This window comes from Triturus cristatus, chromosome 7 (genome assembly GCF_964204655.1).
Source record: "Triturus cristatus chromosome 7, aTriCri1.1, whole genome shotgun sequence".
NCBI lineage: Eukaryota > Metazoa > Chordata > Amphibia > Caudata > Salamandridae > Triturus > Triturus cristatus.
In genome coordinates, this window is record NC_140590.1 from 1,329,925,183 (window position 1) to 1,329,943,754 (window position 18,572).

The 18,572-nt window shown below is 45.6% G+C and overlaps 1 protein-coding gene across 5 annotated transcripts in view; it reads left to right on the top strand.

Moving 5' to 3' along the window:
- Positions 1-18,572, top strand: part of LOC146811975 (uncharacterized) — a 696,581-nt gene that overhangs the window by 492,499 nt on the left and 185,510 nt on the right. For all 5 annotated transcript variants that reach the window (XM_085618952.1, XM_085618950.1, XM_085618951.1 and 2 more), the window contains one exon: positions 17,121-17,244. In XM_085618952.1, coding sequence (XP_085475078.1) covers positions 17,121-17,244 — 124 coding nt within the window. The remainder of the gene's footprint in view (positions 1-17,120; positions 17,245-18,572) is intronic.

Below are 18,572 nucleotides of genomic sequence, written 5' to 3' on the forward strand. Positions count from 1 at the left end.
GCACATTGCCTGTGTGCCATGCCAGCTAACACTACCTGAAGGCCTAGGTAAGTCCCCTCTCTAGCAGGCCTCACAGCCCTAAGGTAGGGTGCACTATACCACTGGTGAGGGCATATCTGCATGAGTAGATATGCCCCTATAATATTGAGGTCCATTTCCAAATATTGTAAGTTCCAGGGAACCTATAGAGTACATGGGTAGGAAACGCAACAACACTAGTTCCACAGCATCACAATGGCTTTACTGAACAACGGAGTGTTTGGTACCAAACTACTCCTTTCAATAACTCCACACTGATGCCAGTGTGATATTTATTGTACCATGTACCCAGAGGGCACTTCAGAGGTGCCCTCTGAAAACCTACCAACCCTGGTGTGGTCTCTGGCCGGCTGTAGGCAGCCAGCCGCCACCAGACATGTTTCTGGACCTCTGGGTAAAAGCCCCTGCTCTCTGGGGCCAGAAACCATGCCCATCCTGGGCAGGTGTCACTCCTCTTCCCCCCAGGATGGGACAGTGCTCGAAGAGGGAAGCATCAAAGGCCTCCCACCTTTTTAATGGGACCCCTAGCCTCTGCTGCTAGCAGCAGATGGCAGCCCTGGTGTCCCCCCCCCCCCTCTTTGGGTGGGAAAACCTGCAGGAAAAGATAAAAATAGGTGTGCCCACCTCTTCCATCCTCCACCCCTAAGGTGGGGGAGGAGAGGTAAAGCACACCTTTCAGTCCCCGTCACCAGGAAGATGGGGAGACCCCTTCAATTAGTGCTAGGTCTATGTCCCCTCTCGCAGGAGGGTGGCATAATAGATGGTGTAGGCACCCTAGGTTAGGTGCCAATTGGCCCTACCTACTATTCTCCTAAAACGCATCCTAAGCTTAGTATTTAGGTGGCTCCTCATAAACCTAGAAACCAGATCTGCGAGGACCTAAGAAGGAAGACGACCCTGCAGAGAAGACTGCAAATGACTGTCTTTCCCCAGCCATACCAGACTGTCTTTACCAGAGGTTGCAGCCTGCAACCTCTGAAAACCCTGGGAGGACTGCGGGCTTCGAAAATTTCTCCAATCTTCCTTGGACAGTGGACCTGTCCAAGAAGAAACAAGATCCAAGGACTTGGGTGCAGGGTGTGCATGTGACACTTGGATCCGGACATCCACGGCCCGAGTGGCTCACCTGTGCAGTGAAGTCTTCCCTGTGATCCTGACCTCATGTCCAGTGTTGGCTGACCGCTGCTGACCTCCACGTTTGCGCCTACAGTGTGAATCCAGAGGCTCCACGACAAGCTCCGAAGCCTCAGCCAAAGCCTTTGGAACAGAGAACCCAGGCACCTACCTACCCATCTGTGCCGAGCCAATCTTCCACACCTGCTGCTTTGGCACTGAGCAGAACTTTGGCGCTGTAACACAAACACTGCTCGGATATGAAACCTCCGAGGCTGGCTAAGAGACTGCTGAAACGCCAGTCGAACCGATTCTCCATCGACTGCTGGAGAAATTGGACACTAAACATAAGCAAATCCAGATTCAGGCAGACTGCATGCATCCTCACAAAGCCTCCGGCTAGAACACTGCCATCAAAAACACCGCTGTCTTCAAGAGGCAATGGATTTACCTACTCCGCCAAAAAAGAGGAAGATGGAGAAAGCCACTTGTCCTCTACCACTTCCACCACCACAAAGCTCACAATCTCCACATCGTCTGTTGGAGATCCCCTAGACTTCTCACCTCAGGAAATAGCGAGTGATGACATAAGGGGACACAATGCAGTGGATGACACATTTGGAACACCATCATATGATGATCCCTGGAACGCATATGATGTGGATCCTCTAGGGGACACTGATCCGGGCCTATCCTACATGTCCATCACCTTCTGAGGATTCCACCACATATCAGGAGTTACTAGGCAGGGCCCGTTCTTTTCATGACTTACTACACAACCCCTAGAAGAGGATTTCCTATTTGAAACCTTATCTACACATATGAGCATCCAATACTGACCGATGCTGAAGGGTATGTTACGTCACACAGGTGACCTTTTCAAAAATTATATAGTTAAATACAAACCTTCTCCCTCCGATTCCATTTATAACAGAAGATAGGTACCACCAGACTTGCTGGTAGTCACCAGAAAGAGCAAACTTTCAAGCTAGCGGTGATGTACCCCCCCATCCGACAAGATGAGCAAGCGCATTGACACAGCAGAGAAGAGGCAGACCAATCTGCAAACCATTAGCATATCGCCAGCTCACAGGATTTACTGGCTAGGTATGACTTTGCGCATTGGGACAAAATGGAGGAGCTCCTCCAACATCTTCCAGATGAGCACAGGGAAAGGGGACAAAACTGGGTCGCAGAGGGCAAACTTGCATCAAACACCTATATGTAGTGCCCTAGACTCGGCTGACAGCGGCACAAGGAATTAACACTAGCATTCAGCTCCGCCGCCATGCTTGGCTGCGCATTTCAGGCTCCAAGCCACAGGTGCAAAAAAAACTCCTAAATGTACCCTTTGATAAGGAACATCTTTGGGCCCCAGGTCAGCGAGGCCCTAGAGAAAAATAAAGACAAATGCCAAAGTCCATGGTGGCCCTTCAGACACCTACACCTTAGGGCTCCTTTTGCTGCTACAGCTACTGTGGGGGGCTCCAAAATCGAAACTCCAAAAGTCTCCTTCTTACCAATGTAGCCAGAATCCGTATTTCTCCAACAGAGGTTACTACAAAGACTACTACAGGGGCAACAATTCCAAAGGTAGAGACAGAGGTGCTTCCCCACGCGGTGAAACACCCACCAACAACCGTGACTTCCCTCACCTTCCCTTTCATCGCAAACACCTACGATTTGTAATAGCAGGATTACATTGCCAACTCAAAGTACTACCTTTTGGGGTCACGACTGCCCTTCAGGTATTCACCAAGTGCCTAGCAGTTGTAGCAGCATATATGCGCGGACAAAACATTTTAAGTCTTCCCCCTATCTGGATGACTGACTCATTAAAGCAGATACTCCTCTATGCCAGCAACACACTTGAGCTACCATAGATCTGCTCCATCACTTAGGTTTCAGAATCAGTTGAACAAAATCTCACATTCAACCTCAACAAATTCAGCCACATCGGGGAACTATCCTTCACACGCACAACTAGGATTCGCTTGTTCCAGTACAACAAGAATTCAAAATTTGCAAACACTACTATTCCAACTTCAACACAATCAGCAAATCACAGTAAGAACAGGCACAATGGCTTCCTGCATTTCTGTAGTGCCCCATTCACTGCTACACATGTGCCCATTGCAGGAATGCCTAGCGCAACAGTTATTTCAATCACATGGTCAATTACAAGATAGTGTTGATACATGTTAGAACTGGGGGTCTCTAGTTGGCAGAGGTAGGTACCTTTGACCAAATAGGGACCCTTGCTTCTAAGTCAGGGAAAGGGGATTACACTACTGGATAACCCCTGCTTACCCCCTTGGTAGCTTGGCACAAGCAGACAGGCTTATCTCAGAGGCAGTGTGTTAAGCATTTGTGAACACATACAGTAATACAGTGAAAACACTACAGATGGACACCACACAGGTTGTATTATAAAAATAGGGATTCTTTATATAGATTTATCACAAGACCATAAACTACAAAAATCCACAATACTGTAATCAAAATAATATTTCAAGATGGTAAAAATGGTTCAAAAATAGGTTCTTCACTTAAAAGCAGACTTTAGCAACAAATAATCCCAACTGGAGTTATCAACGTTTAGGTCCAAGAAATCCCAAAGTACGGTGCCGACCGTGAGGTGCGCGGCGTCTGGTTCGGAGTCCAAACAGACCCACAAAGAACAGTACCTTGGAAAAGGGAAAACAAAGACAGCTCACTGCGTCGTGGAGGGTCGGCGCTGCTGCGTCTGTTCCTTGCTTCGGGGGAGATGATGCATCGGGACCTGGATGCTTGCACTGGCAGGGGAGGCGTTGGTTCCTTACCAGAGAGGGGTTGACGTCACGATGGCGCCGAAACCACGGTTCCGTATGATGTCGATGGATTCTTGACCACCCACGTCGACAATTGGCTCCACATTGATGTCTGCTTCGGAGTCGATGCGGCACAGCAGCAGGTGTCGGGCCGGCGTCACAAGTCGGAGCAGCACTCACGGCTATGGCAGGCTTACGATGTCGTTCGCTGGCGTCGATGTGGCAGGGCGGCCGGCGTCGGGTCTACGTTGCAAGTTGGAGCAGCGCTCACGACTTCGGTGCAGACGACGCCGTCGTTCACCAGAGTCGGTGTTGCAAAATTCCCTCTGTAGCAACTAGAACAGCAAGTTACAGATGCAGGCAAACAGAAGGGGTGAAGTCTGGTATCCTTGAGACTTCGGTCAGTAGGCAAGCTCAAATCAAGCCCTTGGAGTAATATTCTGTAAGATGATGAAATTTCTTCAAGTTCCTTCTCTCCTTGGCAATGAAGACACCACTGCAGGCCAACCCAATAGCACACTGGCAGGGGGGCAGTCCAACTCCTACAGCTTCCTTGGTTCTGCTCCTTGGCAGAGGTTTGTCTTGTAGTTCCAGAAGTGATCTCAAGTTCTGGGGTCAGGGCCATAGTATTTATACTCATAAATCCTTTGCCTAGTCCAAACCAGTTCTGGTCAGTCCTGGAGCACTTTGTTTACAGGACTCCTTCTTTCCTTTGACAGTGTAGGCCAGGGGCATCAGACGCGCGACAGGAGGTGGAGCCAGCATTGTGGAGGGAAGGCACAGCCCTATTCAGACCCAGGTGCAACTCCTCCCATCACTCTACATGCAGATCTCTCTATTCAGCCTTGTGCTGACTCGCCCTCTATCCTGGATTCCCCCAGCCCCTGTCACTCACAAAACCAGACACACAATACACAACCTAGCAGAGGCAGGCTTGGACAGTTAGGCAAGAAAATACCTACTTTCTAAAAGTGGTATTTTCAAACACAATGTTGGTAAAACCAACTTCACTAAAATGTATTTTATCATTCTGAGTTCAGGCATACTAAACTCGAATTTCTACCATGTTCCCTGGGTCAGTTGGGATTATAGGATGTAATAATCAAACTGCCCATTCTGGCCTATGGGGAACAGGTAGCCTTGCAATAGTGAAAAACGAAAATGGCTGTAATTCACTATTGGGACATGCCACACACACCAGGGCATGTCCTACCTTATACTTACAATGCACCTTGCACTTGGTCCTACCTTAGGGGTGTCTGATATGAAGGGAAGGCTTAGGGACTGGCAAGTGGGTGCACTTGCCAAGTCGACATGGCAGTCAGAGACTGCACACAGCTCTGCAATGGCAGGCCTAAGACACATTTTACAAGCTGCTTCTGTGGGTGGCACAACCAGTGCTGCAAGCCTACCAGCAGCATTTGATTTACAAGCCTTGGCCACACATGGTGCACTCTACTAGGGTTTGACAAGTAAATCAAATAACCCAATCATGGAGTCACTAATCAATGCATCAATTTATAATAGGGAGAGCATATGCACTTTAGCACTGATTAGCAGGGGTAAAGTGCCCAGAGTCATAAAACCAACCAAAACAGGTCGGAGAAAATACAGGAGTAAGGTAAAAGTTCAGGGATGACCCTGCAAAAGGGGCCAAGTCCAACAATAAATCACCGCACTAATCACTCTGCAGTGGTGAACCAACAATAACCTATTAAAAGGGCTTCCTTTTCTAGACCCTGTTTCCCACATTACTCTGACAGCGAATGCATCCCTCACAGGCTGGGGTGCACACTTACAAGACCTTAGTCCAGGGTCTTTGGGATTCCAAGTGTGAGAAAGTGGCTCTGTATATACTGTTCTCAAATAGGTACAGGGTGTACAGAGTCCACAGTCCCCAAAGGTTTGGCAGAGGCTTAAGTTAGATATAACCTTACTCTCTAAAGTGGTAGGTTGGTCGAGCAGTAAGGCAGTATCAGAGGACAGTGTAAAGCATTTGTTGCACACACTCAGTCAGCAAATGGTCTCACACACTCAATAACTGAACTCTAGGCCAATGGTTTATATATAAAAAAATATATGCTTGTTTTATTTTAGAACCAACAATAGGTATTAAAATATACTTTCTCAGAATGAGATGCTTTATATAAATTTTCAATATGCAATTGGCTTTTGTAGAAAGTTACAAGTGGTTGCAATAGGCAACACAACTTTAAACATAATAATGCATTGAGTTCAATGGAAGTTTCAAGTTATTTGCAATCGATTACTTTTAGGATTACTTTTGTGATTCCAGGACTGGATCCTAGATTCAGTCCTGGGACAGTACTTAGAAACAAGTGATAAAAGACTTAGTTACTGTTATGATTTTTAGACCATATTTTGCTATTTTAAAAGCTGACACTTAGAAAATATTCCATAGAAAACAGTCAATGATTCCCTATGGAAGAAAATTCAAGTTTCAGGTATAGTATGGTCTCGTTACTTTTGTAATCCAGTACTGGGTGCCTAGACTCAGTACTGGAACATTTATCCAAAACAAGTAAGTAATTAAGTTTTCACAATTTATACGATTTTTAAAGAATATTTAAAGTTTGCAGAAATCGACACTTAGCAAGCATCAAGTTCTCCACGTCCACTACCTAGAGCTTCAAGCTGTTCACCTAGCATTGAAAGTGTTCCTATCTCACCTGATCAGCAAGGTTGTCCTATTAGACTGAGTATACAAAAAACATGTATTATCTACAAAGAGGGGAGGGGCAGACTCTTAATTGCTCTCCCGCCTATCTCAGACCATTTAGTGCTGGGCTGTACATCACAAGATTCGTATGTCAGCGGAACACCTTCTGGAAACCGACAACAATTTTGCTGACCTCCTCAGCAGGATGCGGCAACTTGTCCACAAATGGGAACTCCACCACCAAGTCTTTCTCCCGTACTTCCACAAATAGAGCTGTTTGCAACCACAGACTACGCAAAATGCCTGGAATTTGCTTCCAGGTTCCTATACCCACTGTCCAAGGGCAATGTTCTTTGGATGAATCGGTCTGGGATATTTGCTTATGCTTTTCCTCTGCGCCCTCTCATTCAGTTTCTGGTTTGGAAACTCAGGCACACATCTCTAGCTCTCATAATAGTAGCTGGTTTACAACTCTACTAGACCTCTCAGTAGTACCCCACCAGAAACTTCCCTACAGAACGGGCCATCTCAATCAAAATCTTTGTGAAATCAGGCAGCCAAATCCCAAGACAAACTAGCGATATGGCTCATGAGGTCATAGAATTCAGCTACCTCAGTCTCCCACCTGAATGTATGCCCATTGTCGAAGCTTGTAGACCTACCACAAGGGCATGCTTCGTGGGTAAATGGTGAAGATTGGTTTGTTACTGTCACACTAAACAAATCCATTTAAAGCCACCGTATAAAACATTTATCAAATGCATTCACAGGTCTCTGGACTCTCGTTCACATCCATTAGATTACATCTGGCAGCGGTCGGTGCATATTTGCAAAATAGACACCTGTCTTTATTCAAAGTACGTTATTTAGGCCTTCATGGAGCATCTTAAGTGATTCCTCCCCAGGATCCACCTGCACCCTCCTGGAGTCTGAACATTGCTCTCAAGACTCATGGGTCCTCCATTCGAACCCCTACTTAACTGCCCCCTCCAATTTTTCTTTTGAAGGCATTTCAAATTGCTTTTACATCACTATGACCTGTTAGTGAGCTTGGGACATTAACCTTGGAAGAACGCTTCTTCCAACTTCATAGGGAAAGGGTGGTCCTTCACACCAACCTAAAATTTCTCCAACAGGTCGGCTCCCACATTTCATCTTAACAAATCAAATCTTTCCACAACCAGAATTGACAGAACTAGAACTTCTAGAAAAACAAAGCAACCTTTTATTGCGTTTTCGCCTCCCGTAAGGGAAAGCCAATTTCAAAAATCCAGCATAGCCAGCTGGATAGTTAAGAGTATTCAAACATGTTACGTTAAAGCCAAAAATAATTTTACCTGGAGCTGTTTACTCTGATAAATAGGGGTTTCTATGGCTTTCCTGGGCAAAATCCCATTAGCTGACGTATATGTAAAGCAACTTCATGGTCTATACCACACACTGTCACAAACCAATATTGTGTTGATGTTCTAGCATGCCAACAAGCTAATGTACAACAGGCAGTGCTGCCTACACTTTAAAACAACTACAACACCCACAGTTTAGCCACCGCTTTGAGGCGCACTGGTTTACAGTCTATGTAAAGTATGTGTATCTACAGGTACACATCCCTCAAACTGGTTATTTACCCTATAAGCATCTGTTCATGGCATATAGTGCTGTAGATTAACATGCGCCCACCCTCCTTCCCGGACACCTGTGGCCATTGCAGTTACTTTAATCTTTTTTTGCTATGCTTGGACATCTTTTTACTACACTTACTGCACACTCCATTCTTACCTGCGTGCGAGAAAACAATCCAACAATGGAGTTGATGCCCATGCGCATTATCACCAAGAGGAGGAGTCACTCACTCGTGACTCCCAAGAGTTCTTTGAAGAAAAACAACTTGCCCCCATCTGGATACAACACTACATTGCAGCAGTATGCCGAACGTGAATCTACAGCACTGCATGTCGGGCACAGATTCTTTCAGGGTAAGTAACATAATCCTTCTATTCACCTGTTAATTGTCCTATGGAGTAAGCGCAAATAAGACCAAAGTCCTAGTCTTAACATATATTTTTTATTTTAACTGGGCTAGGCTGGTCTATACTCCTATTGTATTGTCCCTCTTAACTAGGAATATGAGGCAAAACTCAGCAGAGTATTGGTGGCATATCAAACAAACCGGGTACTTGACCCTGGGTCTCAACGCTCTACTTGTCATGATTGGAAAAGTAAACTATGTATGCTGGTTATATAATCTGCATTTGTGAAAAGATACAGTGCACTGATTTGTTCGTCACATGCAAAGTTAGCAAAGCATTACTATGTTGAGTCGGTCCAGAGAAGAAATGCAGTTGGGAAAGCTGAACCTGATCTTATGACTGCCAATTCCCCTCTAAAGAGATTATAAAAAGATATTGGCAATTGGTTTACTTCAATAGAGACAGATCGTGACAGTTCAACGCTAACCGGGGCTTTTTTAACAGTTAAGCCTTGGCCAAGCCTGGAACTGTACTGGGACGTTGTATCCAAACCTTTCAATCGGAAGTTGTACTTCCATTTCAGAGTGGAAACCTTGCCGTTAACATATACAGCAAAATGGGCCAAATCAGCAGTAGTAAATGCCCCTTTTGCAAGGCACTGGAATAGTCCTATGCCCACGTCCTGTTCGTTTTCCCTGCCTACTCTGGCCCTCGCAAAGCGTGGCTGACACCAACCTGCAGGAACTTGAGTACCAGAACAAGTAGCATTGCTCTAAGAATATTGTGCACCGACACACTGCCATGTATTACAATAGCAGTAGCCAAGTTCTTAAGTTGGGTGTGGATAATTAGATCTCGTACTACAGATGCTATTTAAACCAGCATTTGCAATGCAACAGGTCTTGCATCGGTTAGTTATTTCATTTAATAGACTACACTGTTGCTCCATAATAATCGGGGCCACTAGAATTATGCAGCAGTGAAGCATCAAATTATGTAGTTTGGTGGCTAAATCAAGCGGCAATCAAAAGGCAAATTATGTGCCACATATTAGTTTAACAACCAAATTCAAAAATAAGCAAGTAAAAGATGACCAGTGAACCTTTTAGTAAAGGGCCTTCTACTATGCACAAACACGTCTCCATGTTTTTATTAACTTTTGATCCACTTTAGCTAGAAACAGCTAAAATCTGCCACTTGTGTAGAAGATGATGGATTATGTGGCAAACCCATAATCAGGCAAAAAGCCACCGGATTGCATAATTCTAGCAGCCCTCATAATAATCTGTGCAACATACAGGGTTTGCATGACAACAGTCCGTCTTTTTAGTTCACTAATTGTCAGTGGCGTAGGAAGGTGGGTGCGGGCCACCCAGGGTGACGTCACTGGGGGGGGGGGGGGGGGTGGTGACAAAATGGCAAAAATGTCTTTTATACACATTTTGGCCATTTTGTCAAGCAGGGGATGACAAAAAAAAATCACTGAGGGGTGACAAAATGGCAAAAATAAGTGTTTTAAACACCTAGACTAAATTTTCTGCACCAGGTACCACCTGACCCACTGCTAATTGTTCACATTTAAAACACTTTTAATAAGTGGTTCTTGGTGCAGTGCTATAATGTGACATGTTAATGTCAAAGCTTCCACTCGTCAATACGCTTTTTTGAATTTTTAAGAGACTTTGTCATATTTTTATGAGATGTTTGTTTTATAATTTACATAGCAAACATTTTCAGGGCTCGGCTAGTCTACGGACTCTAAGAGCAGAGTCAGACCCTTCTCCCGATTCTCCCTCTTAATTTGTGGCCTTCCCCACCTCAAACTTGATGTGCAGTGGGAAATAGTTCTGACAGTGGGAATTTGACACATCACGCAGGTATGACAAACCTATCGATTTCGGCTCGTACCATGTTCACGAAGGTAGAGCAGTCAGAACAAACTGACACTTCCAGAGCAGCACCTCTGCATGCCCTCGCAGCCCACACACTGGCTGGGTGCCTGGCAGCTCGGAGGAGGACGGACCACACTCGTGCGAGGAGAGTGAAGAACCGCCACGCACCGGCCTCCCAAGCGTCCTGGAAGGAGCCTCCCTCCACCAGGGACACCCAGGGTTCAGATACGACAACCCTCCACAGATCTTGCTGCCTCGGTGGTACAGCAGGCAGGGGCCAGACACCGTACACCTGCCAGGCGAGGTGGCCAAGAATCCACGGAGCCCCATGGCTGCCACAGGCCCGCACGCGCTCTGAATCAGAGGCTTTCACTGCTTACTGTTTCCGAGTTGTGTTCCCTGCAGTTCGTGCACTAATTCGGTGAAATTATGAGTAAAATGTATGCACTTTGGAAACTGCAAGAGGAAAACAAGTGCGTATCTGCCTTGTGAAACTAAAAGCTGAATCAAGCGCGCGGTGGGAGCGTGCGGTGGGAGCATGTGAGGCAGAAAGACACCATGCGTATGCACATCGCCTGTCTGGGCGCACACATGGTTTGTCTCCCTTCGCGCACCAAACCGACAACAATAGTCTCGTCAAGGCGAAGCAGCGCATGCGCTGCGTTCGCTAGGCAAAACCTAAAAACCTCAAACTTTGACTGTGTTCCAGTTATATATCTGTGGCGATGTCTGAAAAAAAAGTTCCCCACGCTATTTATACCCACTATGGCTCTTAATACCAATACGATATGCACTCTTTTTAAATTCAATAATGCTTTTTACCTGGATCATGTTTGCTGTATGTAATTTTAACGCTTTTTAGGTCTCTGCTCGAAGGCTGCGCTTGCGCAGTCTCGATCCGAGATTTAATGACTTGGAGAAGAGGGGCTTGAACCTGCCCCTCTTCTCCCCTGTTCTGCATTGGCTGGCCTATTGAATGCTGGCCAGCCATTGGAGAAGAGGTCCGTCACTCTGAACAGGCCCCGTCCTTTTCGGATTCGGGGGCGTGTTTTTTTCAAGAAGTCTAATTATCTCCTCCAGCCAATGGCAAGAGGAGAGTAAAGGAAAACACGCCCCCGAATTCGAAACCGCCACTGCGTTTCTCCGAGGCATTTCTGCTTCGCCTCGGAGAAAGGCAGTGGTGTGCTTATGCAGTGGTGTGCTTGATAATGCTTGTTCCTGCTTGTCATCTCTCTGCAGGTCCAAGATTTCAGTCGCTTCAGACCGCGGGTAAGTTAATGCCTCAGCTGTGGAGATGTGTGGGTAACTAAGAGATCCCCGTTTTAAACAGCCTGCGGCCTACCGGGTTCTGCACCCCGGGGTTCCCAACCCCCAGCGCGGGCTGTGCGTCCGTGCACGGGTTAATGGATGCGGTGGCAGGGATCCAGCTCTCCGAAACCACAGCGGCCATCGATCGGCGCCAGTCCAGAGGGCTCTTTGCAAAGCGTGATGAACGCTGTAATTCCCAACAAACAAACCTCGTGCGGAAGCGGGAGGAGAGGCGGCCTCGCTGGGTCTCAAACACACCAGTTCCGCGGCGCAGAGGGAGGCTGTCCAGGGGGTTTCTGCCTCCTCGCAGGGGTCGCTTACAAATGTCTGGTTTACAAATTCTTTGTCCCACCCAAACCGCAGATGACACATAGAGGTAGGTGCGCGTAAAGCGCGTGCTGAGCATCGTCGTCTATGCAATTCTACCTTTCTTCCGGGCGCCGTCCGTTCCCTGCCCCACTCCTTACAACCCCCCCCCCTTCTCCCCACCCCCATGTGTTTCCGAGGGATCTCTCACTCTATCTAAAGAGCTGTCCTGTGTGTTTGTTTAGAACACACAAAGCCTTTGTTTCCCCTCAGTCACAGGAGGGCAAGGGGGCGGGACAAGTGGGTGCTAAAATGGATCCAATTTCTAGGTCCTGAGCTGTGATCGCACCTTCTCCGGGACTATCCCCTGTTTTTCCGAGTCCACATCTCCCCTGAACCTCAGACAAAATACCCAGCACCAAAGGTCTGTTTCTCTTATTTTCAGAACTTCATGAAGCCACTTTAGGCATTGAAGCTAGGGTTACCAGGCGACTCAGTGTTACCGGATGCTCTGCTTCCAGTCGCTCGGGAGATTGCCCCCATTAGGGGATTCTGAAATTCTTTCATTTCCTTCCTTCTCTGCATCCTTTTTTCAGTCTTTTGGTCCTTCTTTCTTTCCGTCCTTCGTCTGTCTTATTCCATCATGCTTTCTTCCATCCTTTCTGTCCATTTTGCCATTCATCCACCTTTCTGTCTTTTCCATCTACCCTTCCTTCTCTCCATCTTTCTTTCCATCCACTCTTCCCCCTGTTCATCCTTCTCCTCCCTCCCTTCCTCTTCCATCCTTCCATCCACCATTCTTTCCATCCACACATCAGTCTATCTTTTCTCTCCATCCACCCATTCATCCTTCTCTCCATTCACCCTTCTCACCTTCAGCCATCCTTCTCTCCATCCTTCCTTCTCTCCATCCTTCCTTCTCTCCATCCTTCCTTCTCTCCATCCTTCCTTCTCTCCATCCTTCCTTCTCTCCATCCTTCCTTCTCTCCATCCTTCCTTCTCTCCATCCTTCTCTCTTCATCCTTCTTCCCCCCTTGCACCGCAAGAGATTGTATTTACGAACTTCCTGGAGGCCAGAGTCTCTGAACAATCAAAGAAGCCATTAAAAAGTACATTTTTCCTGTTACACAAAATGACCCTGTGATGCCCACCCCCAGATCAAGCTGATAGCATGGCAGCCATAATTTGAGCCACTCATGTTCCTTTCCATCTTCGACCCAAAGCACTTTTGTAAAAGCGCCATACAAATACCAGATTATTACTTTAATAAAAACAAAAGGTGCGGAGTGCAACACCTGCTTGTTTTCTGCTCATGGAAAGCAGGTGAGATTGAGCAAATAAGTGAGTTATTTAAAAAATGTGATGCCATGCTATAAAACAAGCACTGATAAAGCCAATAAAACTGTCTTTGGCTGCCAAACTTTTGACTTTGTCAATGCGTGTTTTGTTGTATCATGAATTTCTCTAAAAGGTTATTGCAGGGGGAGCTGCTGGGCCATAGACACACAGCCCAACCAACACTTTTCTGCCAGCTCTAAGACGCACCAATGAGCCATTCTCTGTCAGAGGTGTACCTACCATTGCCATACATGCCAGCCAGTGCTTAAGTAGTGGCCACCCATCACGTACAGCAGGGCAGTCGGTTTCTTAGTTTGTTGGCCACCGTTTTATTTGCTTGGCTCCTGTTATTCTGCTTTGTATCTAATGTGTACCTGCTTCTCTTTTCTGTTTTTTTTGGATCCATTGGTCCCCCGCCCCTCCCACCCTCCCATCTTAAAGGGATCTTCCGGAAATTTCTAAGAAATCACAAGCCAGCCCCCCTACATTAAACGCAGGCTAGTGAATGCACTATTTTATTTGGACAACCCTACATAACTTGATAGAACTGCAGATGTACAAGTAAGCCAGCTAATTTCCCCTGAAATGTCTTGCAAGGCAAATAAACGTATTATTATTAAAAACCCGAGGTCAAGCACATTAATAGGAATAGTTCGTTTAGCCGGACACTAAATAATGCACAGAAAGCTCAACACTGTGGACCCTTATAAGTATGTGGGAGTTCTATTTAACAATAAGTTACATTTTGACAAACATATGCAGTATGCTTTGAATCAAGAAAAAATATCCCGTTATGGTATTTTTCGATTTAACCAACACTATGCAGGCAAATGGTTGTTCCATTTTTAAGACTATTCTTCTAAAATAAATCCCATTCTGAATTACGGTAATGCAGGAATAATACTGGGTAAAGCCTCCGATTTTAAAATATATGGTATGGATGAAGGGTACTTTGCCAAGTCTTAGGCCTGCCCAGTGCGTCGGTCTCAAAACAACATTCAGAGGCCCCAGCACTTTAAATGGAAGTTAGCTTAAACTTTTTTTAATTTTGTTAACTAAAGAGGGGAATGTACGTATAGCTAGGCAGTGTCTGTTAGATTTGGGTAAAAGTCAGAGCAACTACGTTTGCAAAATGAGAAAAGCAGTAAAAAGGCTGCTCAAAATGATGATATGCTTAACATGTTACAAGAGTTTCTGCATGGTAACCCAGGCTTATTGATAACAAGCATTTACAATGCAATGGTCTCGGCATTGGTAAAGTTAGAGCTATTGGCATTGCTCATGACAATGCCGTTTCTTTAAATGTTTTAAAAACATAAACAAAAATAATGTCCTGAGCAATGCCAATAGCTCTAACTTTACCAATGCCGAGACCATTGCATTGTAAATGCTTGTTAGGTCTTGCCTACGCCGTGTGCATGCGCTGCATAGGAGGACCTTTAGCCGTCGCTCTGCTCTTTTTGGAAGCACATACTCTTGCTTGTGGCGGCATCCACCTTGCGGGAGCACGCAGGGGTGCACCACAAGCACGAGTAGGTGCTTCCCAAAAGAGCAGACTGCGCATGCACGCACCACTCCCGGGCTTGTCTGCATGTTGGAATAACAGCTGCTTTGCCGCTTGCAGATTCCTACTTTGACTCCTCTCATTCAATTTCTTTCCTCCATAGCTCTGCTTCTGAATGCCCATAACGCGGTACTCCCGTAAGGGTCAATCGGCATTCTCAAATTACCTTAATTATTTTTTAAGGGAATGTCACTTTCTAACCGTAAGCGGCACGCTATTTGGGTCCTGTTTTTATGTCTGAGTTTTGTTGTGACCCAGTAACTCTTCAGTATCCATGATACTGACCCGTGCCCTCTCCACTATCAGTTTACATAAACAGCATTTAGCTGCCGTCCGGGCCGCGCACGCTTTCAGCGTTCTTTTAACCTAAAGTTTTGAAGCTTGTCTTCGTGGGATTCACCCAGTTTTCCATCCTGAGTTGGATAAGGTGTGCCATTAACCACAGATTTCAGTGCCTGGACGCGATTCACATTAAAATATGATTGAGCTATATACTGTATTCATTATAACCGAGAATGAATATGGCACTGGGCTCATCAGCATTATTAAACATGCTTCGTAATTTATATTAATAAAGATTGCTCATTTGGTTATGCAGAGGACCTCCACGGTGGCGATCTGTGAAACAGTTCCAGGCTGGCTATCGGTGATCCCTACCCTTCATTCTTTACCCCAATTCCCATCTTACGATTCGAGTACTCTGTGTTTCTGGGAGAACATCTTGCCAGTAGTTATTTTCTTTCAACAGAAGCTACCTTTTCTGGTGCACCATGCACGACTCGTTGCACTGCTCAAACACCCGCACTACACCTTCACAGCAGTTTTGTGAGCATTCCCTCGTGTCATTTCTTGGTGATACAGTTGCACACAGGTCATTTGCACAGAGCACGCAAGCACTCTGTGCCTGCCAAGCATTGCGGTTTAGTCCTAATCTACAATATACAAATAATTTAAGTGCATTCTGGGAGTCGTAGTCTTGGTGTGCTTCCATCGAACTAATGAAATGTCTTGCCAATTTGCAGTTATTTTGCAATCTTAAAAAGGTGCTGTTGCTGCCCAGCTCAGGGGTACTCACTCTAAGCTTCTCAACAGGATGAAAGGTTGAGTTCGACTAACTTATGGGGGAACATAAAACTCAGCAGCAGTTACACAATGCACTGAGCTACTATATGAGATATGCTCTTGCTAAGCACTATTTGAATACATCCAGGGCTTTAAGTGGGCCGGGTCTGAGCACCGGCAGTTTTTTTTAAGGGGGCCTCAACGGGTCTCACAGCCTCTATACCGCTCTACCCCCTCGCGCTCTACCCCCCCTCGCGCGCTCTTTCTACCCCTCTCAAAGATGGCTGCAGCGTCGACATGGGATATGGAGGACTAAGTGGCAGCCGGAGCCTGATAGCACTGCTTGTCCTTTAAAAAAAAAAAAAGCATTGGCATAGCCAATAGGTCTCCCCTTTGGGAGCTCATAAGTGTTTAGTTATCCAGTACAATATCCTTGGTGCAACATCAAGTGTTGCATGGCTAAACACTTATAAGGTCCCAGAGGCGAGACCTATTGGCTATGCCAATGCTTGTTATTCTTTGAACTTACTGTATTTTAATGTTAAATCATGTTGTATTGTGATCTGCTTATAGACAAATTGTCGAATAAAGCTTTGGAAAAAATGGACTGCTAAAGTCTTTAACATAAGCTACTATTTGCGAGTCTGTGCATGGCATTTCGGTCTTTAAAGGAATCCTGTTGCTAAGGAAACTAATTGCAAATGTACTTTTTAGTCATTACATTTTAATGGCCATATGTGACCCAACCGTCCCTCCAGAGGTTCTGCAGTAGTCCTAAATCCTACACCAGATGCACATAGGCAGTGATAGAAGGTACAAATATGCTGTCTTGGTGATTGTCAGTGCGTGGAAAGCATTGGATGAAGCTGCGAGGCCTGAAGTTCCCTGGATAACTGCCTCATTACAAAGTGAGGAAAAAGAACTAACTTCTGACTCTGCTACTGTATGGTAGGATATGCACAATGTTGATCTTTAATCATTCAAGCCAATACAAGTAAGATACTTTAATGGCAGTAACGTTTTCTCATTCTCTGACAGATGTGGAGAACGATGGTTTTGGCTCCCTTCCAAATATGCAGCCCCACCAGTGCTCGAAGAGCTTACCGCTGTATGAGCTTACAGATTCAGAAGATGAAACCCACGAGATGAGTTCTGCAGAAAAGTATGTGATGGTGTTTGATAGCGTCCCAGTATTCAGTCTTAATTCCATGCGTCCTACTCTCCTTGACTGTCCCATGGGTGCATACCTACTCCTCTTAAAGCTTCACTTGCCCATAAAAATCTGTTGCCTTTCTCATTCTTTACTTGCTAGGCTCTTTCCTTTTGCTTGTCAGCCATCTGGCTATAGAAGGGTTAACCTCTTACTTAATTCCACTGAATTAATTCGGGATAAGTAAAGGCTGACTCACTCTGGAAGGCTGAAACATGTACACTTTAAATAGGTTATTTTGGGAATCTCCCTTCAAAAGAGCTGAATGATGCGCAGCCACATTCGTGAAATATGTAAACTTTCACTTCTGATATCTGTCCTCACTGCTGAGAGGACTGCCCAGAGTTCGAACTCAACTGAATGAGTTGAGGATGGTTTGCGGGGAGATATGGACTAAACTGGCAGATCTCATGGCTGAAGCAGTGAGTGGCTGCAACACTAGCTGACTAGATAACGACACTTATCTGTAGATGGACTTGTATGGCTTTTTTTGACACCCTTGCTACCCTCATGCATGTAACACTTTGTGTTCCCTAAATTTGTGATCTAGGTGTAACTTTGAATGTTTTTTTCCTGTCACATAATGGCATAGGACAGCGCAAAACCCCTTGTTATCCTAGACATCCTATAGAGTACCCTTTCTACAACATTTGCAGCACTTTTGCCTGCAATTGTGATGGGGAGATTAGGTACATTAACAACAACTTGGCTCACTAACTTGCTCAAAGTATTTGAACCGTTTGCAACCATATTACACCCTATTGCGAGAAACATGAAGTGGGAAATCATGGAGGGTGAAGAGAGGACTCCTGTAAATGGAACATACATTGGACAATACGAGTGACTCTGGTTTCTAACAGTGCCCGGATGCTTCTATTCATGCAGTTACTTATCTATCTATACATCCTCTTAGTTACCAGTCACCCTTTCACTTGGTTGCTCATCTTTGCATTGTTGCAGCCATCTAGTGACTGGCTCTTGCATTCATTCATTTGTCCAGCCACATATGTTCTCCTGATATTGAAGCACTGTTTTAATGTGCATGCTGGTACCCGTATTTGTGCATTTTGCATTCACCCAGCGCTGACGCTGCAATAATGAACAGGACAAGATAATGGACAGTCTCTGCTAGAAGGATTTGAGGTCCACAATCTCACCCCTAGAGGGCTGTTAGTAGCATAGACCTTATGTTGTCAGTGAGAGCTTGCTATACTGATGTATGTTCTGGACATCTATGGGGAGAGGGGTTTGTATGCGATGCTTGCACAGCGTTTGTATTG